At 36.4% G+C, this 26,021-nt stretch overlaps 1 protein-coding gene across 1 annotated transcript in view; it reads right to left on the reverse strand.

Annotated features, from left to right (window-relative positions):
* Positions 1 to 20,622, reverse strand: part of LOC141924944 (prolyl endopeptidase FAP-like) — a 40,650-nt gene extending 20,028 nt beyond the window's left edge. Inside the window, exons 1-12 of the mRNA XM_074828275.1 lie at positions 20,496 to 20,622; positions 20,136 to 20,220; positions 12,655 to 12,750; positions 10,648 to 10,742; positions 10,426 to 10,500; positions 10,182 to 10,234; positions 9,013 to 9,085; positions 7,280 to 7,400; positions 6,566 to 6,720; positions 5,988 to 6,091; positions 5,546 to 5,681; positions 1,286 to 1,330 (exon numbers count right to left, since the gene is read on the reverse strand). Coding sequence (XP_074684376.1) covers positions 1,286 to 1,330; positions 5,546 to 5,681; positions 5,988 to 6,091; positions 6,566 to 6,720; positions 7,280 to 7,400; positions 9,013 to 9,085; positions 10,182 to 10,234; positions 10,426 to 10,500; positions 10,648 to 10,742; positions 12,655 to 12,750; positions 20,136 to 20,220; positions 20,496 to 20,501 — 1,044 coding nt within the window. The 5' untranslated portion in view covers positions 20,502 to 20,622. The remainder of the gene's footprint in view (positions 1 to 1,285; positions 1,331 to 5,545; positions 5,682 to 5,987; positions 6,092 to 6,565; positions 6,721 to 7,279; positions 7,401 to 9,012; positions 9,086 to 10,181; positions 10,235 to 10,425; positions 10,501 to 10,647; positions 10,743 to 12,654; positions 12,751 to 20,135; positions 20,221 to 20,495) is intronic.
* Between the last annotated feature and the right edge of the window lie 5,399 nt (positions 20,623 to 26,021).

Genomic DNA, 26,021 nt, shown 5'->3' on the forward strand with positions numbered 1-26,021 from the left:
ACAGCACTAAGTAAATGGATATCTGAAGTTTCCCATACTATTCCACTAATGTTAAAGAACAGATTATCCCAGATAAAACCATTCAACTTTTGCTTCCTTTCAAACCATCACCTCTTTGCTAAGATTGTCAGTCAAGGATGAGTTACTGCAACTGTTTTATTTTCAAAACACAGAGAAGAATGACCTGCAAGCACTTCAAACATAGCACCAAATGTTCCTGAGTATGACTTTTCAATCATACTAACCCAAGCTCGACTAGAACCTGTGACCACAAGCTAAATTGTTCTGGAGCCTGCTTCTAATATTCCTAATGCTTGAAATCCCATACAGGCTAAAGCAGGGATTTATGCATATGTGCAATTTTTTTTAGCTCTAATAAAAACCTGTCATCACAACCTCAAGAGGCAAAAAAAGGGATCAAGTAAAATAACTAATCCTTGTAAATGTGTAATCTTCACTTCACATAAAAACATGTCTCTTAAAGGACACTGTACTTAAAATTGAAACTCTCAGTTAAGTCCACTGCAGAACACTCAGGCACAGTGTGCGGATTACCATACTGAATTCTGGTAACTTCCCCTGCTTGAGCAGTAAACATAAGAAATAATACATATTCACTGTTAGAATATATGACTGTAAATACTGATCTCATGCTCTTACAATTTCCTTGCAGGTTTGTTTCTACTGTGAGTTTCCAAAGACAGGTGTTATGTCTCTTCTAAGATAAAGGTTACTGGGTAGAGAAAATTTCTTTTGCTTAGGGGAAGTATCAGAGTATGCAGAGAAGTATCAACTATCATTGTAAGTGGGGTACCTCACCTTGAAAGTTCCTCCCAAGCTGAAGATGTCCAGCACTTAGCACTAAAATTGTGTTCTGAATGGACAGGTTTTATTCTTAAAGTGCTATGGTATAACTGACCTTATCTCTTGCCCTAGTGACATCAGAGGAATTTCACATCTATTCTTTGCCTCCAGGATGCTTCTAAGAATTACACTGCACTATAAATCTACCTCTTTTCATTACTTCCCTCCTTTCAGTATAGTGTCTATTCAGTTGGTCTAAGATTTGCAAAAGGAGACAGAAGAAGTGTCTTTAAACTCAGAAAGCAGGTAGCCAGATACTCTATGCCTAGCACAGCATTGTCTCAATCCTACAGTGCAACAGGTTTAAACAGTAGTGTTGTATGACTCAGAATGGTGCTTCATGTTTCAAAACACTGCTGTGAAGATGCAGAAAGCTGTGGCTTTTCATTAAATCAAAATAGAGTACAACAAGAAAACCTACTCCGCCTGCCCATCCTGTTTGACTCTCTTCTATATGCTGTTGATTCTGAAAAACAAAATCAAATGCACACTCTTTAAGAAGTTCAAGTATGAATTTATGGAGATTCAAAATCTTCAAATAAAAAATCTGTAGCTGCCTGCAAAAGAGAATTATAGAACACTTGCTATGAAGGTTCAGGGACTTGAAGGTTGTCTGAGGTAAATAAAATTACTGTATTAATACCATTATGTTAATTAAAATATTATTTTTTAACAGCTGTCATCAGAGCTAAATAAAATCTAAAGTAATTGTTTTAACCTTTTCACTGAAACAACTGCAACATTTTCACTGAAAGCAAGAATTAACAACTACTTAATTTCATGAATATTTCAGTAAAAAACCAAGTAAAATAATTTCAAGAATAATAATATTAAAAATCTGTGTTAGATTCTCTGCTGGTTAATTTGATTTATTTCCTTCCATTTCAAAGCTGGGATGTTGATTTATAACAGTGGATAATGTGACTACTAGGTATATCTTTTAAATGTAACCTTAAGTAACCTTTAAAAACCTTAAAAATACAAGCCAAAGACATTAACTAAGTAAAGTACATAGAAATCAAGTGTCTCCATATTTGGTGTTCAGCTTAGAGATATTAAAGGGCCCGATTTTCAACACTTTTAAAAAATCTTACAAATAACATATTTAGAAAGAAGAATTAAGGATTGGCAAAGATAATATAAGCATCAAAAATCACCCAGATTATCATATCCTAAGACATGAATATAAATTTAGCAGGTCTTAACTTCCTGTAACATTCTTAAAGCTGATTTTTAAAAAGACTTGTAGTGAGCATAAATGGATCTCCTGCAGCTAAAGATGCTTTTACATTTTTATTTATGTTTTACATTTTCAATACTTTTCATTGAAGAGTGTAATATCTTGCTTGTTGGATGGAACAGGTGATTTAATATTTAACAATTCTGCATTCAATCAATGTATCTCTTTTTTTATCTTGCAAACGTTTCTGTATACTGCTCATTTAATACAGTATTTCTTCACAGTCTGAAATAAATTTAACAAATTTGCTTTCTAAAGAATATGGTTTGTATCTGTTATCCTCAATGTAATCTCAGTGGCATTCAGAATCATGCTTTCTCCCTTTCAATTTAGTCCCTGTAACGTGACTTATTTGAGCAAAAGTGGCAGGTACTTGCCCCTTAGAAGACTAGTACTTTGCAAGGGCTCCACTGAGCTATTAACTCAGAAGATGAATTTTATTTCTTTTTAAGATAAGAAAAATGGGATGTATTGTTTTATTATCTGCATCCTAAATTTATTTTCCTTTCTTTAAATTAAGTCTCGGATCTTGATGACATAGTACATTAAGGATATATTTAACTTCTCTCATATGAGTAGTCCCACTGACTTCTATGGGATTTTTCTGTGTATTGAAGTATTTACAGAATTTAATTAGAGAACTGGCATCTTTATAGGAAATCCCCATTTCACAAACACATGCCTAGCTTTTACTCACATGAATAGTTCCACTGAAGTCATATTAGTTTTATGGTCTATTCACATGAGCAAGACTTGAACACATGAACATTTCGACACTTTAGGAACATCTTGTAGATTATATTTTGTTATTATTTTCAAGTACAGAAAGCCTAGCACATTTATTATACATTAGAGTCTCGATTTAAGCTGAAATCAACAAGAGAACTATTTTTGCCAATGGAAACGTACAGAGATATACTTTCTAATGGCAAATAGAGCTAATGCAGCACTCCCATCTGTTCACACTCTTTCAATTGGCCATTTGTGCAAACTTTAATGTGATAAAAGCATTGTATCACTGTATAAATATAGAATTATAGAAACGTCAGTAGTGACTCCATAAATAAGGTTTCATGGAGAAATGCAATTAAACAAGGATCATGAACACAGTCCTGCAAGATGTTAATTGTTCTGGTCTGGTTCCAACAAAGCAATTAAGCACATAGAATCACAAAATCACAGAATCATCTACGTTGGAAAGGACCTTGAAGATCATCTAGTCCGTTAACCTAACACTGACAGCTCCCAACTACACCATATCCCTCAGCGCTATGTCGACCCTACTCTTAAACACCTCCAGGGATGGGGACTCCACCACCTCCCTGGGCAGCCCATTTCAACACCTAACAACCCGTTCTGTAAAGAAATGCTTCCTAATATCCAGTCTAAACCTTCCCTGGTGCAACTTGAGACCATTCCCTCTTGTCCTATCTCTTGTTACTTGGTTAAAGAGACTCATCCCCAGCTCTCTGCAACCTCCTTTCAGGTAGTCGTAGAGGGTGATGAGGTCTCCCCTCAGCCTCCTCTTCTCCAGACTAAACAACCCCAGTTCCCTCAGCTGTTCCTCGTAGGACATGTGCTCCAGACCCTGCACCAGCTTCGTTGCCCTTCTCTGGACACACTTGAGTAATTCAACGTCCTTTTTGTAGTGAGGGGCCCAAAACTGAACACAGTAATCGAGGTGCGGCCTCACCAGTGCCGAGTACAGGGGTAAGATCACTTCCCTGTCCCTGCCGACCACGCTGTTTCTGATACAAGCCAGGATGCCATTGGCCTTTATGGCCACCTGGGCACACTGCTGGCTCATGTTCAGCCGGCTGTCAATCAACACCCCCAGGTCCCTCTCTGACTGGCAGCTCTCCAGCCACTCCTCCCCAAGCCTGTAGCGCTGCTGGGGGTTGTTGTGGCCAAAGTGCATGCTTAATTTTAAACACATAAATAGACTTACTGAAATAAATAAAACCGATTATATGCTTAAAATTAAGCTTGTGTTAAAGTACTTTGTACTTGTGTTAAAGGATTATGGTAGAATCCTTGAAACCTTAATTTTTTTTTCTGTACGTTAAAATATTTAGCTATTACTATGTAGGTTACTTGGAGGCGAGATAGAGATTCAGTGTTAATGTACTTATAAACTGGAACAATTACTTAGGAAACACATCACATGCTGCAGTAAATATGTATTTTTTTCTAATAAATTAAGATATTTCTCTGTGGAAAATTACTTCAAAGATAATATTTTTGAAAGAATAGGACCTTAACTTCCTTTTAACTTTGCAACAATTTGTTATGTCACAGAGGAATAAAAATTATTTTCATCTTGGAAAGGCTGTGTCAATAAATTATCAATTTACAATTTATGAGTTATACAGAACACTTTTATAAGTATTCTTGCCTTTTATTTCCCATTAGTTCAAGGTTTCATCCTAATGCTAGTTTTTATAGGTGTTCTGCACCATAAACTCTAAAAACAAGACATACAAACAGCATCAATACGAAAAGACAATAAATGAGACTTCTGTACTGGAGTTACTGAAATTCAGGGTTATCCTTTCCTTCAGGATCCATATGAATTTATCAGTGTCTACCGTCTTCAGGCCTTACAAGGTCTTTTAAAGAAATATTTTTTTCAAAAAGGCTTCTGTATGTAAGATCTGTACCTATTTACATATAGGTGTAGATAGCTAAGCCATCTAAGCTATCCTTCTGCTCAACAGAGCATGGTTTTCCCTCCAAACTGTCTTCATGATAGAATGACATATTTAAACAAAACATAGAGATACTGTTGCAATTAGTCTGAAGTTTTCTTTTCAGATCTGAAAAAGGGATTCTGAAAACTTGCCTGCTTTCTCCAACTGTATGATTTGATAGACAGAAGTTGTTCTCCCTCCTGAAAGACTGCCTTACTTTTAATCTATATGTTGTTTCAACTAACATTAATCATAAAGGACATGATTTAGTCAGACTTAGTATGAAATTTCAACATAGTAATCTAAGATTTTCTTTAAAAAACAATAAAGATCCTATATGGTTCCACTTTTGAAGATGAGGAAGTAAGAAGGAACTAAACAGCAGTATTGAAAGCTGCTCAATAGCATTTTTCTTTCCATTGTTGCTTTGTTATTTAAGCCTCACTAAAAAAATATTTTGGTGATTTTATTTCTTGTTGGTGCAATTAAAATTTTTTCACCTCTCTCGCAGCAATTAAAATATTAAAAAAGGTATCACTAGTAGCTAAAACATGAATCTGATGAAACACTGGAAAATACAATTATGGCATGCACACAATTATTTTCTAAAAGAATTCAGGGCAAGATTAAATATACTTCAAGTAAGTCAGAGCAACCTGTGCATGACTAGTAGGTGTTAAAATAGCTATGCAGATGGGATTAGCAAATGTTAATCTTAGCAATGTTAAATTTATATTTCCAACTTTATTACCTCTGGACAGTCCCAAGTATTTGAATTTTCTTTGAAGTCACAAATAGCTAAGACTGAAAAATTCTGGATTCTCTTTAGCCATTGCACACAGATTCGACTATCTGTTACCCAAGTAAGCCAAGTAAAATAATGATCACTAAAAAATAAGAGAAAAAAGAGAAAGAAACTATGGTTATTAAGAACAGGAATATAGAAGCGTTGCTACAGATTTTATCCCCCATATTGCTCTGTGGAAGACAAAGCATCCACTATCCTGGGGATTTTTTTTGTTCTTTGTATCACATGGACAGACAGAATCAAATACATTTCTAGTTAGCTTCTGATCCACCTAGGCACTCCACTGTCAGAAACAGAAAACAACTCAGAGGTCCAAGCATTTGAAACAAATAGACAAAAACTTTTTTTTTTTAAAAAAGAGAAGACATATTTGAGGGCACACTACCTGGATGCTATGACTGCAGGAACTGGCACCTCCTTAGGATCAAACACTTCAGCGTTAATAGTGTCTACAATAAACACTTTAACAGTAGGATTTTTAGCCCCAGCCTTCAAAGAAAATGTATCAGGTTATTCCAATCAGGCTCTGAACAATTCAGATCGAGGAAAATTACAACACTTTTTGCAGAAAAGGAGACAGGTTAAAAAATATTTATTCAGTTGAGTGTAATAGGGCAAATGTGGTCTTATAAGATCTCAGAGTGACACTACAGCAGTAGTATGTTACTTAACTTTGCACCATTTCATATATAAAGAAGAAAACCTTTTAAACAGTCAAATTTAGTGCCTTTCTATACAGAAAACGTGCTTGATTCCATTTATTTCACTGATATTATTAAATATATGCAATTCTAAATGTACCTATACCTTTTCAGAACTTGGCCTAAGTTTGTTTTCTTTCATTAATTTAGGCCACAATGGATTTAACCACTGAAGTACAACCATTTTTTAAGCACAGTTAATTTTATCATTGTCATAACTAATTTCTCAACAGGAAGTAAGTCAAAAGATGAGAAAACATACCTTTGGGTATGGGATAATTATTTTTCTAGGATACTGGTCCTCACCAAAATATGAATATTCAATAACTGGTATGTCAGAATCATTAAATTGTACGTATGCTAAATATTTTCCACTTGGAGACCACCACAGTGCATATTTTGTTGCTAGCATTTCCTCTGAGGAAAAAAATAATCATTCATAATAGTTTATCATTGCAATCTATCTTCTTACCTATTTCAGCATTCTACTCTTAGCAACCTAGACATGTAAAGAGAATAATACTAAACAAATAACACCAAACGTATTGCAATACATCTCAATTCTGAAAGGCCTTAAGAGCTCTCAAAACAGCTACACAGATCCCATTTAACTCACTTGGGTTTTTCTTGTGTGCATGTGTTTATCTTTAAAATTTTTTTTGATGCACTGAAATGCCAAATTTTCACCGAAATTAAAACTTCCATTAAAGCTTACTTCCCAGTCACTGCCTGTGCAGCACAACAAAGCCCAGTTTGTAAAGTACTGATACAGTTTCAGTAACAAGAGACTCAGGATTTTGGTTACACACTATGAATACAAAATGCAGTCACTGCATGGCAAATAAAATATGGAAATGAAGTAATCCTTAGGGCTCTAAAAATAATGTATCATCACAGATATTTTAGAACAGATTGTGAGAACCAGGTAATCTAAAGCACTTAACATGTTAGTTGTTGCCCTTCAAGATTTACTTACCTTCATAGACCCAATCAGGAATCCCATTAAATATTTCATTCTGTTTTCCATCACTAGTTATTTTAATTGGTGCCTCTCTTGGACTTTGTTTCAGATAGATATTATTCTGATATACATATACCTAAAGACAAGAAAGTATTTCTTATGAGTACAGGCACCAATAACAGGGGTTAGAGTAAGATCTTCTGCAGTCAATGCTCTTACATTATACCAACAAGAAGACATAATGAATACAAACCAGGAAATAGATGCTACACTAAAAACCCTTGCAAATTCTTCAAAAGTAGGTACCTCAGTAAATAAATTATACGTTACAGGCCAGATTGTATGTTCAACTATGTCAGAATAAATCCTGAACAACTCCTTTGATTTTAATAAACTTCAGAGGATTCTGTGGCTAGCTTTGGAGTGGAAAATCATGAAATAAAAAATAAAAATCTTTCAAACTCATTCAGATTGCTGGTGTTTTTTTTTTTTTTTTTTTAAGAGACCCTCAGACGAAGTGTTTTGTGACTTTTCCTTCCGGTTCCACCAAAAGTAGAAGATAAAAACAAATAATAAACAGTGAAAAATAACTGAACTTTTCTAAACCTGTCAAAAGGCCTAGGTGATGTGAGATGAGACTAAAAAGGGTTTTATTCTGTCTGGACTAGTTTGTTCCTGTCTAGTAAATCAGTTACCAAAAGAGAGTTATTGCAAGAAATGCTTGCAGGCCTTGGGTATCTCTAAATTTCAGTCAAATGAATGGACATGTCGTTAAGAAACCAGCACCAGGAACATCACTTTCTTAGAAAATCATGCCTTTTGAAGCTATAAACAATTGTCAGCAACATCGGTGTAACATTTTAACTATGTGCTTTAAATGAAAAAACAGAGCAACTCCTAAAACTCTCAGATACAATACAAGGAGTGTATAAAAACATCACAGACTATTAGTACTAGGAAGATAGGAGACTATCTTCATTCTGTTCTGTCTACAGAATTCTTGATACAGAAAATAACAATATTTAATTCAATTGAGAGAACTGATACTCTCCTAGAACATGGAAAAATTTTCCTAATAAATTGTCCATTCATATTTAGCTCCCTGTGTATTTTCTGAAATAAGAATGATGTTTAAAAATTTGTTTTGCACAAGTATGTTGTCAGTAGTGATTAAGTAGTTAAAGAACCACTAACTATTATTGGAACCAAGTATAAAAGTTTATAAACTTGTTACCATATGTAATAGTTTTATTATAATTACTGAGAAATACGTACTTGGCTATCAAGTAGCTATTAAAAAAAAAGAAAACAAAAGAAAACTTTTTTTTTGGTAATCAGAATCTGGCAGCCATTTCCTAGGGTAAAAATTTTAGAGAAGATTTTAAATACTGCACCTCTAATCTCCACAGTAAACTCATGTGTTATACAGTGCCAAAGGAAAACACATTGGTTTTCAGGCCTTGAAACTACATTTAATCCTATATACAATTACGTTGGTCAATTCTTGATAAGAGACTGGCTAGCAAACAAACACGTGACGTAGCTGAGAACATAGATTCTTCTACTGAGACACAGACAAGTTAAATTTTAACAAGTTAAAACTGATATTTTTGTCATTCTTGCTTACAACCAAGGTTAATACACACAGGGCTGTCAAAAATATGGCCTAACAAAATCATAACCAAAGGCAAATAAATGTCTTCTAGCCACATAAAGCAAAATCATTCTAGTACTTTATCTTTACTGACCAATTTGTGTCCAACAGGTGACCAGGATATATACTGAATTTTATGTGGAAGCTGATTTTCTGTTACAAAACCACTGAAAAAGAAAGAAGTTGAGATGGCTTTTTGTGCACAGTGCAAATGGATCATTATATTGTACATTCATCTAAAATTCATGAAGGGCTATATTTTTGAACAGCTTATTGTTTCTTGAGCAATGCAAAATTAAGGCAGGCAGTGAGACATGCAGTACTGTGATGGTGTGCACCAGTGCTGGTAAAAAGCTTGCAATTCAACCCTTTGAAAACATAGTCAACAGCCTAAGAAGCCAGCCTTACCTCTTTCCAAATACTGCACAAGCATCTACAGCCATTTGCTCTATCTGCAGTCTGCATTACAGTCTCAGCAAGTTACTTGAAATGCAAACTCAGGATATAGCATACTGAAGCAAGCATAACAGTAGCAGTTAACATTTGTTAAGGATCACGATCCACATGCAGTACCTCTCTACTCACATGAGCTTGCAGCAATCTTTTCCTGCCACCCTGATCCAACAGTTGCCCAAGAATGGCGCAGCTCAGTGCAGCCCCTGTTGCTCAGAACTAAGAAGCATTTGGTCATGCTGCTACTTATGGCATAAAAAGGTGACGGGGAGGCAGATGGCCTCCTCTGAACTTGGGTGGAAAGAGGAGTGGTTTGGGGAAGATCTCTTGGGAAAGAGACTGAATGCCGTGGGAGAAGCTGTAAACTTTTGAGGAAGCTGGGATGGACTGTTACAAGATCACTGGAGCACTAAAGGACATGTGAGTTTTAGGAAAGCTAAAGATTAGATTGACCATAAAAAGGATGAATTAGACAACAGAAGGGCATGGAGACATCAGGTGCAAGACTGAAGTGGACTCAAGCAGCTAAGATAGGGTGGGAGAAAATTATGCAGAGAAGAAAAAAAGATGAGAATCTTGAGCAGTGTAATTTTTAGGGCATGAAATACGTATCAATCCAGATATGTGAATGATTAGATGAAAGGACTGTATGATATTCTTAGAGGCCATTTTTTCCAAGTAAACAAGTAACCTGATAGATTCAGGCAAAAGCAAAGCAGGGTGGTAGCAGAGTTTTTCAGTGGAAATGCTTGCAAGTAAATCACTACACAGTATTCACCATAGCTCTCTGTAAGAAGTAACAGGCCTTACCCATATATGAGATCATAAATGTGGTATGATGCTGTATAAGAGTATCTCCACAGCTGCAAAAATTAAGCAAGAAAATAACTATTAACTTGGAAAACGATAATCTAATTAAAAATAATCAGCTGCCTTTTCACAGCCTACCCCTTTCTCAAAAAAGAACCAAGAAACATTTATCTATGGCAACCACAATCAACAAAATACTAAATGAAACAAAAAATTTCATTAAGCAGTATATTAAAATAATTACCTTTGAATAATTGCTTTCCAGAGCTATGAAATATTTGTCTGATGACAACACATAATTTGAAGCATTAACTTGTTTCTGAAAGATTAACAAGTAGATTAGATTCTAGTAAAAAAACTTTAAATAAGCATTTGATGAGTCAGGTTTTAATCTACTCACTTTTAAACTGGTATTTGCAATGCAATTGCATTTTGTTGCCTTTTTATTAATTGAAAAGTTACGTACCATTGTGCTGTTAGTCATGATGGTAGTTGGGTAGTTCATTTCAACATTGTAAAGAATAATATCATCTTCTGCAGACTGATGAAGATATTCATTATCTTTATAAATAAGACAAAAGGGCTGTTACGTTGCAGAGAAGATACTATAGAACAGATCTGTTTATCAAAACACACTCCTGTCAATGAATAGCTTTTGAGCAAATATTTTTTGGCATCTACATAAAAAATGTTTTTCTTCTAATGATGCCAAGGTACAGAGTTATCAACAAACTGTCTTCAGGGCTCTTAAGTGCATTCACAAGGTTACACACTGCACACAGAATTAGCTAGTTAACTTTATAATTGAATGCCAGATTTTGTTCAGTAATGTCTGATCAAGAATACCAGAGACAGACCCATTAGAAGGTCAGTATCATAATGTAAATGTTTTAAAGAAAACATTTGAGATCTTTGCTTATAATTTCACCAGAACATTGTTACCTGCAGAGATTCCATAGATATCAGCAGTACCATGTAACTGACACTACATAAATAATGCTGCCCTTACTCACACAGGTCCTACAAAGTGAGGGTGAGCAGCCTTCAATGAGAATGGAATTTAACCCTACCTGTGCTCAAGACCTGAGCCATAGTTTGGTAGAGAATGAAGATCAGAATTTTAGTTTCACATATCTGCTATAAACAGAGAGAAGGAATTACATACTTGGTGTAGCTAGAGGGAGACTTTAACATTTAAAAGCAGCCTGAAACATTGTATAAGGTGTTCATTTTTTGGAAATTAGATCACACTTGGATCTTCTGAGCACACTTCTGTGATTTGTGTAACAGCATTTGTGGTGATCTCAGGCACCCTTAGGAAGAGATATTCAATTTTAGCTCCTTGCTTCAGAAGAATAGTAGACATAGGCAATGCTGTAGGCACGACTATCTATGGAATCTATGGCATGACTTTTGCATGAGCTTTGTGACTGTTAAGAGGGAAGATAAGTCTAAGTGAGAAGGATATAAAGAGAGAAGGAGAATATTAGGTTTAGGTGATATGCTGCCTACATACTTCAGAGATTCACACAGAATTCTAACAAATGGTGACCTAATTTTTAATCAGACAAGTGATGTCAACATACTTCAAACTGCTAATTGTAAACCTTAAACTGCTTTTAGCAATGTCCTGGAAGGCTTCAGCTCAGTTCTAAACTTGTGGGTTAAAGCTAACTTGGTAAGACTCCACGTGAACAGGCACTATGTTTCTTGTCTCTAGTCAGAGAATAACAATTGCTTCAGGCAATTATCTCCTGCATAGATATGAGTGGTAGTAGTGTGTGCACTAGAATGTAATCCAATCTAGCTCAAGCCTTTTGATGCTGCTGAAATTCAATGGTAACAAGACTAGTATTTCAGCCACACAAAGGCAGATATATCAGCAGCAATTCACTTCATGTCTTTATCTTCTACCTTAAGGAACTTGCTTAGAAACTCAACCTTGTTTTCTATGCAATGCATTGGAACCCAGGAATTTCAGCAGTTTCAGCATTTCCTTAAATGAGATAAGAACAGCTGGACTCATTGCAGAGCTATGTACTACTGAAAACAAAGAAGGATGGGCCCTGTAAGACAGGCTACTTCAGTTATTACAAATGGTAAGTGAAAAAGCACTGTGACAAACACAAAAAAGGAGATTGCTTAAGAAATGACTGACACATTGACATATTTCTTTCACTTGCTGCAATGAATATGACAGTAAAAGAAATAAAACACTGAAGGCCTCTGTAAAATTATAGTTTATACTTGACTCAAACATGTCTGTTGAAACATCAAATACCTGGAATTTCTAGAATGACTGACAGAATAGTAAATTTCAACCATAAGTTTTGACTAGCAGATTGTTTAATTTCATAGTTAGCATTCATTCACAGTAAAGCCGGAAGGAAAATACATTTCTGAGTCTGTGTAAATCAGTCTGGAAACACATATTAGAAAGGCTTATGTATGTCTGAGAAAAAGTCTTACTTACCTGACACCCAGTATGGAAAAAATGTTTTATATTGGAAGTTTCCATTCAAATAATCCTCCAGTGTAAGAGCTCTGGGGCCATCATCTGTGTTGACAACTAAGAATAAGACAGAAAGTTTGTGTTAATGCAATGCTGTGAAGTGGAAAAAAAAAAAAAAAAGAAAAAAAAAATTACTAGTCCAATATTTATTTTTTTCTATATTTAGCACCAGGGAACAGTGAGGATAGCATAATCCTGGAGGCATGCAGAGAGTAGGCACAGCAGAAAAGAAAGTTCTCTTTTCCTGTTCTGATAAGGTCCTTCAGTCTCTGAAGGACTCACCTTTAGGAATACAAAATTAGAAACCAGACAAACTACTTTATTTCACCCAGTCATTTATTCACTCAGATGTATTTACTTGTAGACCCTGTGAGTCCAAGAAAAGCCTTTTTCACGCAAAAGACAAATCAAAACTTTTTTTAAAGCATGGGTTTCATGAACTTGTGTGGTATGTAGAGACAACTATTTTAATAGGGATGTGCACATATTCAGCAGAGTCAGACATCAAGATGTGCATACAAGCCCTTGCTGCCAAATTTCATAAATGCCTCATCAACCAGTGTTAGAAGATGGATATAAGCCTTGCAAAATAATCACCATCCACATATATTTCTTAGTAGCCACATGAAAAAAATAGATGAATCTGTGCAGGAAGAAATAATGTTGAAAAGTAATGAATGAGTGAACTCCAACTTCAATTTTTTATTTAATGCTGCAAAAGAAAACTGGCAATGATTCTGGAGAGAAGATAGGTACTCCAATATTTGATTTATAAGCAGATAACATAGCTGCATAAAAATAACACACAAAATTGTGGCTGGTTTTGTGGCTCTTGTCTGACTATGTTTCTTCCCAAAGCTAAACACCTTAAGCTAGGGCAGATTTTAAAAACGTAATTTAAGGACAATCAACTGGATGAGAAGAGGGTAATTCTGAAAATGCTAGCTTGCTAAGTGCATGGAGATGAAAAATCCCATTATAGAAATGTTAAAAAAAGCAAAAAAGAAAAACTACAGTTCACAAGAGAGAGTACTCAAAATACATAATCCTCAAAAGACAGGAACATTTCTGATAAATGCCAGTTTTTCAAGTTCAGGACCATAATAATGGCAGCTTTTAAGTCTAGGCATTCTGGGTTCTATCCTTTTTTCCTTTAAAATCAAGGGGACTTTTACCATGGTCTTCAGAGGTAGTGGGGATGTCACGCTGCAGCCTAGTAGATCTCTGCCACTTCCCCTTTTTTTTCCTTCAGAGCTCTCAGATGACAGCCAGATAATCAAGATGACTCGTTGCCCTCAGGTTTCATATCATGCTCCATCACTTCCTCATTACAGCTGCCCTCTCTGCTAAGATCACACTGACTTCCTGGGAAATGTTTCTTCATATTCTTTTCTATGGCACTTTGTAATGATAATACATGTTTTCTTCTGCTAAGTGACTATTACTTACTGTAGAATACACATGTCAGGTTGACTGTTGACACTAGCCTTGTCTGCACTAATGCAGAAGAAAGCTGTCATGAGAAATAAAACTGAATGCCAATCCATAGGCAAAAACCTATCAGTATAAACTCTGAGCTAGCAATATGTCCAGAAAATATCCCAAGAAGTTCAATAAGAAGTTAATTCCTCTTGCTAACACCATGACTGTATCTTAGACATCTTTGATATGTTAATGATAAGCACAGATGATAAACTCTTAAAAAAATGCATAGAAAATAATTCCAAAGAAGAATTCAGTTCTATTTATATTGAGTGGTGATTACTTATCACTAGCTTTCAGTTTAAATTCTCTAAGTAAATATGACTATTAGCAAAAGAAATCCACTGTTAAGATCTATTTCCATGGTTGTCTGTATAGGAGGCTTAAATTTGCAGTCCTGTTTGATACCTTAATCTGGTAAAACTTCCTGGTTCCTTCTCTCAGTTTAAGAGGACTTTTTACTAAAAAGACAAACAGTATCTCAAAAGTCTCATCTCTGGTCTAATATTCCCAGCTCTGATTTAAACCTTTACTCTGTTAGCCATCTCACCCTTACATACTTAATATTCTGTGGTAATATATTATAACTGGTATGGACTTTCAAAATGTGTTTTCTCCTATCTCAATTTCTACCAGTGGACTGCAAAAATCTGAACACAGCTATTTCTTACTTGATTACTTATAATTTTGAATGCTTGTTTCTAGGCAACAGAAGATATCTTTGAATGCTTTAATTAAAAGCAGCATCTTTAATTGTTTCCTATAATTGTTGCGGATTCTTTCTTCTGTAACTAAAGACTGGTTCAACAATGGTATTTGAAATCTCTGCTCACAGAACAGACCCTAACATGAAAAGTACTTTACATGTGTGCAGCACTATATAGACATTGATTTGGATGGCTGTTGGTAGACTTGGTAAATTCTTTCATTGTGTTTTGTTTCTCTATGAAATAACAAAGAAGAAAAAAGATGCTCAGGGACAAAAAGGAAGAAAATAGCAGAGCCAACCACAGAAACGAAAGCTTACCAAATTTCAGCTTTGCTCTTTTCCTTTCATCACCCCACTGTATTAGTTTTAATCCGTTGTGGTCCATTTACATTCATTTACAGGGTGCAGTTCTGTATTGCTCTGTGCACTGAATTGGTTATTTTGCTTCACAGTGTAACTTGCTTTATATATTCCATGATCATAATTACTCAGTCATGCATTTGAGTATATTCGACATACATGTATAACTGTGGTGATGAAAGCCTGTAAGCATCTATTACTTGTCACTGGCTTTATGCAAATACCTTCTCCTTTACTGCTCAGTTCACTGTTGTGAGAGAGCTTAATAAAACACAGAAAGCAGAACTTTCAATTATATTAAACTCAGATTAACTTTATGCACACCAATCCATCACTGTGAAATTCTGTTTGTATTATCAAGTTTATTACCTTTCAAAGACTGGATGTAGGTAGACCAACACAACCCTTGCTTTAGATTTCAAAGCCCTGTTGGCTTATTCCACAACAAGGTCTAATGTGCGTCCATATAAATTGTGTCTACTCCTGCCAAATTAAAGCAAGCATACACAGTAATCAGAAAGTATTCTGGTTTCTGTATTTGTTATCTTTATATATGTAGTTGTATATATGTATTTTATATGTATTTATACGTATTCAATATATATTTTTATATGTATTTTATATGTATCTTATTTAACACCCACTGCTACACAGCAAATAGATGACTTGCCAAAAAAAAACTGGTTAGCTTCTGGACTAGAATGTCCATTCTCATCTCTGTGGGTTGATGCTGAATAGCTAGACTACAACCTCCTTCAACATGCACAGTAAAACAGCCTTCCACTTGAGGAAACCACAGCCCAGTTCAGCATCAGAAATTAATTCCAATGCTCCTGATCCTGCTCCAGAACGTCTGGTCACACTCAGCTCCACATCAGCTGAATCTGATTTTCCATACCTGCATTACATTCAATGATTTTTTGTGAGGTGTGCCACTGCTTTCTCAGTGACGGTTACTTCAAAGACACCCCCCTTGGAATGAGAAGAAAAGATGAAGTCTGAATAAATCATGTTCCGCAGCATGATCCAATTCTTGTTACTGGTAGGAACAGAAGCTGTGTATAGAAAGCCAGAGCATGCTAGAATGAGAATGGTTTAGTTTACTACTGACTCTAACATCTCTACTGCATAAGGGTCTTGGAAAGGAAAAAAAGCCTCTCTCTAACTATACACTGAGAAAGAATCATTATAATCCCTGTCAGCTATTGAAAATTGAGTTTTCAAAAAATATGTTTGTAAAGGAAAGCTAGTATAAAAATTTACCTTAGATCATAGCCATCATACATTATTTCTAAGCATAGACTTGGAGAGGTAAGTTGTTGTGGTAACTCCTTTAAATTAGTCCTAAACCAGAGTATTTATTCTGCCACCAGCATGTGAATAAGCACAGAAAATTAACAGAGCCTGCCTGGGTGAGCACTTCATGCTGATTTAAGAATTTAAGCAACAAAGAGTTTCTTCAAAGCACTAGTCATATTTGGAAAGAGAAGTCCCACCCAGCCCCATAGTCCTGGGAGTATTGTCACAGACCACAAGCTGCACAAGTATAGCAGACTGAACCGTGCTGAGGGAATATAAACTAATGGAGCATATTGGTTTTTGAAAACTTATCTGAAAGATTTTAGTGTGAATTCCTACCAATTTTTATGCAGTCTAAAGTACTAAACAGAAAAGGTATGAATTAGTCTAACCCATCTTAATACTGGTTTTGATTACTCTGTTCCAATAACCTTACGATAGCGCTCTGCCACCAGCGTACAGATCACTGTAGCTACGTTTACACTACTACTTAGATCTGAGCCTGAACTCATAGTTAAGACTGAGCCATCAGTTTTCGGTGGAAGCACACTATCACCGAAACCTATTGATTTTCAATTACAAGGAACTTTGACAACAGCTGAGAGTTTATAGTCTCTAATTGTCACTTGCCAGTTTTGATGGCCAAGAAGATGAGAATTTCTCTCCATTTCTCTTTATTTCAAGTCAAATATCTAGACATGCATTTCAATTAGAAAGCAGCAACTAACAGCACCATCTCCAGCTGAATTCAGTGCCAGCAACTGAGTTCCTGACTGGAAGCATCTTCCTTTCACTCCACAATGATGGAAACCACCCTGTTTGACTTTGCATTGGAACACACGGAGGCATTTATTGAATCAGAAAATGGATTTGTCTGGGGTGTAGCAAGACCACCACCAGTTCCTAAGAAACTGCTCGGCACTTCTTGGCTGGGAAGTATGCCCTATGACCTACTCTGCAACATCAGAGAACCAGGGTCTTGGTCTCATGCCTAGGTCAAGTGTACAGTGAGAACAGAAACACTGACAGGCAGGATTCTGGATTTTCATTAAAAATAGCAGAAGAAAAGATTAATTTGGAGCCTAAGCAATACATTCAGTTAAATGTAACTCTGCCTGTGGTTCTGCTATTGCTTTTTAACTGCAGACAGGTATTTTCTTTCTTGTTTATGCTGCAGAAAAACAAGACTAGGAATACCAGTGTACAAGTGAAAAGAACTTTTTCCGAACAGTTTAGAGTTGGGCTATCATAGCTGGGTTATCATAGTTAGATAAATCAGACAGCACATTCATAACTCAAAGAAATGTCAAAAAACTGTCACTAATTTTCTGTCACTATTTCTAGGAATAGATGCCACTCACTATATTGAGATTGCCTGTCTTGCTCTTCTGAGCCCCACAGAAATTGTGTAACAACTGCAACTAAGTATTTCCCCCTTACTATCCTCTCCAAACAGAAAATTACTTTCCAGTATAACTTTTGAAAATTTTTCACATTTTAATACTCTTTCATGTGTAAACCAAAACCAGCTATCACATTTTGAAAAGTTTAAAGAACATGGAATTATGAGAAACTTAGCAGACAAAACTAGAACTAAATATTTCTTCCAGTTCTTTCAGAATTACAGATGACACTTTTCTTTGCTGATTTCTTAAGCAGAAATTTAGTCGGTCTGTGTCTATACATTTCTCATATGCAATTAATTGTCTTTCTAGACTGCCACATCCTTTCAGTTAAGCAGTAGTAAAGGTGGAATGTACGAACGACATTCCATCTCTGTAGCTATTTCCTGTCTGTCTTTGACTTGCAAAATTTGTAACAGAAAAATTAATTTATATTTCTTCCTTTTACAACTGATCAGTAGGCTACTAAGAATTTGAAAAGGTTTAGGCATTCAAACAAATAACTGCAGCACTTGCAGTTCCACCTGAGAATGAGAAGCCAAAATCAGACATGTTTAACATAATTGTGTGTTCAACATACTTGTGTATTCCACAACTGTCTGAAACGCTCCTTCAAAAGCATTCTGTAAAGTAAGATAAATTCTTCATCATCCTACTGGTTTTAAATGTGATATCTGATATGACTGGTTACCAAGTCGCTATTCCAAGAAACTATAGAGATGAAAAGAGTTCTTTGTAATGACTTGGGTACTGAATCAGCTCAGAATAAGACCAGAGAGCTGGAATGTGATAACTTCAGAAGAGAAAAATACATTCATTTCCTCCTACAGTACCTTCCATGATCTTTAGCAACTTCTTCAGGCTGCCAAACTGATCCTTGGTCTCCTTTGTTTCCTCACTGTTCTTTTTTATTTAAATCTCATAAAAATATTCTGTCCTGCCTTAACATGCAGACTTGGTATGAGTAAGTCTGACTCAATACCATACATTTATCTAGTAATGAGATATCAGATTTGACCATTCTTAAGCTAGCCAAAAAATCTGGCACCCCATCATTGACAGTAAAAGTCAAACCTATCACGCTGAGGTGGTATCTCTTTCCAGCTCTGCCTCCCACCTTGATATATTCTAACCTCGTATTCACATGCTGTGTAACAGAATCAACCTCCAACCCTTCTCTCAATGAAGCAACTCATGATAACCATATTCCACAGAAATATCAGGTAGGAAAGAGATTTCACCTTTCACAAAACCTGCATATTAACTACAGGACTTAATTTTCACAAGACTTAAGCAGACAGCTGATTTTATAACATTTAGTTGTAAATGCAAAACTAATTTCTTCATCTCAGTCACCCTGCCAACACATGAACAGAGAATAATGATAGAAAAAAAAATCCCTTTAAATAGATACTGTTACTGGAATATAGGCTTTTTATTACTATTTTAATTATTTTAGAGGCATTCAGTTAATCTGCTATAGTGAAAGGGCCATGTAAATACTTATATTGCCCTTACTACACTACTCAGAAAAAAATGACCACCAAGTAAGTGCCACTCAGGCTTTAAATTTTAAACCACACTCACTTCAAACTTTATCAGAGGACTCAGCAGACCACACTGTGTTGATTTACCTACAGCTGGCATAATAATACTAAAGGAAACTATGCATCCCTATTTTATACAATACTGACTTCAATTTTCAAATGCAATCTAAAATATGTTCACAAACAATTCATCATACCTTACCTACAGCAAAATGTTTACCTTTTAATTGGATAGAGAATGTCTGAAATTATTACACAATAATTTAAAACATACAAGTTCACCAAGGTAAAGGAAATTATTAACAGTTTGTGAGAGTCTCTTAACCCCTAACACAAAAAGTAACACAATATGAGGAGATCTGAGAATTATTTTTGCAGTCCTGTCTAAGAACATTATATATCATGCACAGTAAAGTTAATTCAGGTGCTTTTCACTTCAAGGAGTTCCTTGTTTCAACATTTGCTGGCATTTCAATCCTACCTTCAGGATATTTCAGCTGTCAGGACATTTCTGTAAAGTGATAAAGCCATAACAATTCTGACAGGACAATGATGATGATTTGACAAACTTTTGTGAACTTTAGAAGCCATAGTAGCCAAAGATACTGTGGTTTACACTACATTAGATTACAAATGCCTTACCTCTTGATGGAAGCAGTATAATACACATAAGTAGTAAGGAAAGCAAAAGGCATATAACCACGCCAAATATGATTTTTATCCGGGTCTGCAGGACAGAAACAAACAGTAATTACATTTCTAATATTGCTTGAAGCACACTTCTATGGCTTGTAAAGAATTAAATCCCCCCACGCTTTCTAACTGATCGAATCTGTCCAAGCAACAAGCAAAAATGTCCCTGCACTACATTTGAAAAGACTTCCCTTTCCTTTTCCTTTAAAACAAATACTTTCACATCAGAGCCTGGCCTTGTGCAATAGCTGACAGTTTAAAACAACAGATGTAAATGTTACCAAAAGCTGAATTCAGCAGCATACAGACCTTCATTTTCCTGCTGTATTCTGAAAAAATGTAAATTCTCTCTTCTGGGTGTTGGTCAGTGGATCTAGGAGAGGAGTTTGAAAAGGCAGTGTCTGTTTTCACAGTTGGAGGCCAAACCTCTGGCAGACTTTTTTTTTTCCTACATACTTTTGAAAACTCTGCCAAATTTCAAAGGGTTTCCATAAAATTAGAAACACACTTTTGGGGAAGTTCTTGGACCAGAAACGGACAGTGGGTGGCTATAGGGGTGGTGATTATATACTTCCCATCAATGTGAGCTGTAACCAACATCTGCTTACAGTAACTTAGGGGTTTTATGACTCAACGGTTACTTGATATGTACTGTTTTTCTCTGGAAAGTATCTAGTGTGTATTTTGGCAATCTTCACATTCTCAGGACATAGTCATGACCTTATTTCTACTTTTTACAGAGGAATTAAAAGAAAATCCAATACCTTTATTGTTTACATATAATTTGTATATGTTTACTTTCTGAAATAATAAATGATGGCATAAGAATGCAAAACAAGAAGCAGAAACAGATATCATTTAATGTATTCCACATGTCAGGAGAATTACTTTTCTCAGAAAACTGTAAATTTCTATAGACTATATAAGAGAGTTTAAGAGAAATAAATTATCTACAGGCCCAGTGAAAATTCTGAAATAATGCTTAAACCACCAATTGCATGTATTTTATTTAGCTCACTGAAATGAGGTCAGTCGAAACCAGTGAAAACTTGAGACCGCAGTGTCAAGTTACATAAGAGATTCCTCAGCAGAAAGAAGAAACACTCGAAAGGGGAAGTAAAAAAATGCCATGCTCGTTAGACTGACTTTACCCAAATATTCTTACTACCGGTCTGCCCCAGCGCCGCTGAGGGGAGCGCGGGGGCAGCGCGCGCCGGGCCCTGCCCTGCTCTGCTCTCCCCTGGGGCGGGTCTCCACAGCGCGGGGCAGCAATAACGGCCGGGCGGGGCAGCAATACCGGCCGGAGGGGAACAGGCACGCTGCCCCCTAGCGGCGCCATCCGGCTGAAAAGAGACAAACGAAACGCGGCGACGTTTTCTGGGCAGGGAGCGCCGTTACCGGCCCCTGCACAGCCCGTGTCCCGCAGGTACCCCGGTCCCTCAGGAGCGCTCGGCACCGTCGTCTCCTTTCTTCACTGCTCTTTCCCAGCAACCCTCCCCCCCCCCAACTTTCAGGCTCAGGCGGTGAGGTTGGATGCGGTGAGGTTGGATGCGCTGTGGTGCATCTCCACACACCCTGCAACACACAACTGCTTATTGGCGATGGCCAGGTCTCTCAGAAGGATGATCTCGAAAAGGAAATCCTTCCAGTGCTCCTACCACAGAGCCAGTAATCATTCTTTCAGATGATTAAGCTGAGCATGAGACTGGGCCAGGCATTTCAGATGGGTTATTAGGGGGAAGGAAAAAAAAAAAAAGTGAGTCTCACACCCTTTATAGTATTCATCCAGTGTGCTGGAAGGAAACACCAACCAAGAACCTGTGCAGAGTGCTCTGCTCCACAGCCATGGGTTCAGGCTTGGTGTTACGTACAAAAAGGCACCAAGGATGACAGCAGCTGAACTGAGCTATGAAACAAAGCCTATCATCCACTTACTTCCTGCAGCTTCCCCGCCATTTCAGCCAGTGCCCACGCCAGAGGAGACGGCAGCGCCTGGCAGTGGGCCTTCTCCTGCTTGGCCTCCATGGCCTGCTTGGGGCGGGCAGGCCCAGCTGCAGCCCCAGGCCCATCTCAGCTTCCTTCTTGCTGTCGTGTGGTAACTGTCAACTGCCAAAGAAGGCCACAAACTGACAGAACATTCACTAGGTTTGACATGAAACCTAAGAGACCGGTGACTGGAAGCTGCAGGTTGGGTTTTGCACGTGGAGTCTGCTGAATCACATCTTTCTCCCTGCACTAATCTTTTATGTCTCTCCTGTGCTTAACACCCAAAAGGGAAAAATAAGAGGGTGAGGAAAGGAGTCCAGTATGATGGTGCCTCCATGTGGAAGTTAGCCACAGGCTATGAGGTTTCAGAGGAGGTTAAGGACTGAGACCCAAATCTTACTGAAATTCAGTAGTAGCTGGATGCATCACCCCCTCTGGCTTCTTTAAAAATTGAAAATGTAGTGGATGAGGTAGGTTTCCTGTCACACCAAACTGTCCAGCAGAACTTGATCTAATGTTTTACAGAGAAAAAAACCTCAATGCATTACCACCAAAGGTAGTCACATTACCACCTTAGCCTAACAGCTGGAATTTAAACCCTAATCATTACAACAGCCTCGGTGCAGCAGCAGCTCATCTGGGCAGTGTTTTAGCAACATTCCTTACCTTAGTCTTGGTGAGGGGATTTTTGAAAACAGATTCAAATTAATTGTCTGGAAAAACAGGGATATGAAATGCCTTAGTTTCCCGTAAGCTCAGTTCTCCCCCAGTTCTTGTCACAATAGTAAAGTACAAGTTATACAAGATAAAATTTCTGAATAAGATCCATCCTGTTGACACAAACCATGCAGGAAAAAAAGGCTGAGAACACTAAAATACATTGTCCCTGATACACTCTATGTGAAGGGCAGAACTGAGCTCAAAAACAATAGCGTTTCCTAACAAGAGAAACCACAGCTACTCAAAATTTCCAAAACAGAAAAGGATTGTGACAAAATAATTTTCTCCCCATATAACTCGTGTTGCTTCTTCACATTATTTCCTAGCATTCTGTGGTTAATGCCATATATATTTTCAATAACACAGTTTAATCATTTTTTTCCTACCAACATTGTTTATTTCTGACAACCAGACCATCAAAAATTTGCAAATGCAGGTTTTGATGAGGCTAGTTTTAATTTCCAAATATGCAGCTTCCTCTAATTTAAAGAACACCTCAAAGGAAATGATTCAAACTCACATGATATAAAAGACTGCAAAAAGACTATATGCTGCATACTATATATTTTTTTCTATTTTGGAAGTCTAATTATTTAGACATGTGCTGTATTAAGATTCAAAGGTTGCAGCATTAGAAGCAAAATAAAATCTACCTGGTAGAGAACAATCTTTACAAGCTTTGTAGATCTATTGCTCTTAACACCTGAACTCCCTTCTCTGGACTGTTTGTATTAGTACCAGTGGAGAAGCAAAACAGTAATTCTTTCAACAGCCAAAGCTCTTCCTAACTTCTGCGACATCAGAACCTCATAATGTAAGATAGAAATAAAAATGTAAGCAAGCTAGAAAGAGGGTGAATCTGTTGGAGAAATGGACAAAATGGAATGGAAAACATATTCAGTTTATACAGCAACTATCCAACCAGTTATGCAACTACTCTATTTACGCTTCCCAGATGAGGAAATGTAGATTTACAGAGTAGGTTGTGCATGACATCAGACCAAAAATAGATAGAATAATGAAAATGTAACTAAAGCTGAACCAGTTCTTAAGTAGGCACACACATAGCTAGACAAATCCCCAGTGACTAATAGTTTTTATTCTTTCCACATTTGTGAACAAATAAAAGCTGTAAGTAGAAAATATAATCAGGATTTGTCACACTCCCTGGAGGGCTTTGGGTCCATAAAGGCAATAAATGCAGAAGTAACTAGCAGATAAAATATGGCAATTTAGCTTGTTTTTTACAACTTCACACTTCCTGGATGAACAATATAGGCACGTTTTACAACCCCATTCAGAGACAATAGCTTGAAGTGGAAATTCCTTATCCTATACACCAGCAGGATTTATTTGAGGTTCATTACACATTATGCTGAAGTGAGATTGTGCAAACACTCTTTAAGCTTTGGTGACAATGTGGCTGAGTCACGCTAGGAACTGGGAGTATAACAGCAGCACACAGGTGAACTACAAGAAGCTCACACGTGTTTGTGATACGGCCCTGTTGAACTCAACTATAAGAGAACAAAGAAATCCAGCTGCATAGACTCTTGTTGCTTCAATAAAGGGAAGTATCAAAAGCTCGGATTTCAGAAAATTTACTCAGCATGGAAAATTATTTGATTGAGGACCCAGCAGTAATCTGTATAATGATATAATTTTTCTACCAGGGTTTTATGCTCCTTTAAAGTACTGAATAAATTATTTCAGACACTTAAAAATGCTATGTACAGTGTATTATGTTACATTTACATAATTGTAACAACTCATTAATACAGAAATCCAGAGATGTTCTGGATGATGTTTATTTACCCAGAAAGACTATTCAAATAATTCATTTTTAGTATATTTCATAGCATCTCATCAGATACTGAGCACATGAACAAAATACATCTTAAATTACAATCGTGTGATCAATCTCCAACATTTTTAAAGTCAGATTCTCAGATCAATGTGTAACAAGTATAAAATTTGTCCTGCACTTAATGCTAAATCAGCAGATTCTAGAAGTAGCTAAAAGCTTCTGTATTAAGCAAAATACTACAAGAAAGAGAGTAACTTAGAGTTTCTAAGAACTATAGATGAGGGGAATAGTTTAGTTTTTTCAGCTAATGAAGTATCTAATGCTGAATAAAGAAATTGGTGAAGATTTCATATTTGTTCTGTCCTGCACAATACATAAAGGTAAGAATAGCATTATATAAAGATATACACAAATAGAAAATACATACACTACAAGCCATTTGCACGCCCTATCTCCCAGTGACCTTTCCTGTTTTAGTTGTATTATTCAAAAATACCCGTGGAATTGCTGTGTCTTGAAATATCTTTGCATATATTATAATCTCTTAACTCTCAATACACCTGATTTTTTTTTTTACAGTCCTAAGGTAGTAGTTTATTGGTATAAATCACCGTTGTGGAATAATTTCAATCTATAAATAAACTACAATTCATGTAGTTTAAGCACATTCTAATCTACAAGACTGCTATAGTGAAAACTCATCAGTGTGCATATTTATTTCATAATGCTTTAATTTGTTTATAAGTAAGTAGCTAATCCCAAAATGGCCTGTATCAGTTTGGGGATATCTGAAACATGCTGCTCTTTGTCAGTCAGAAATTAGTTTTCCCCTCCCTCTGTAGAAAGGCCAGAAATGTGAAGAAAAAAAAAAAGCCAAATCTGGTCCTGACGCAAACCTGAAATCAGATGTGATTTAAAAAAAATGTGCACAGCATTTATATTCCTTTTAAAGATGTAGAGCAATTACAGATCTAGCCATAATAAGATTCTTTTTTGCTGGGATATACTTTTCAGCTATGTTGTAACTTAGAAATTTTACCTGGGGCTACTGAAATGTTTACATGTCCATGCCAGTAAACACACTACTTTATCCTGAATTTGCAAAGCTGACTGTTATAACAACAAACAGACCTTCTTTCCACTCTCTAATATCTTACTTGCAAATAGAGGGGAAAAAAAATCTGTCAATGAGATAAATATGGAGACACATTATGCTATTTTTACTGTCAGAATACCACTATCCTTTAAATTTCTAGGGTGGTATTATTATTGTCAAAATACTTATAGTGAAAGAGAATAAACAATATCACAGTTTGCAAAGG

Source organism: Strix aluco, chromosome 6, assembly GCF_031877795.1.
Source record: "Strix aluco isolate bStrAlu1 chromosome 6, bStrAlu1.hap1, whole genome shotgun sequence".
Taxonomy (NCBI): Eukaryota; Metazoa; Chordata; class Aves; order Strigiformes; family Strigidae; genus Strix; species Strix aluco.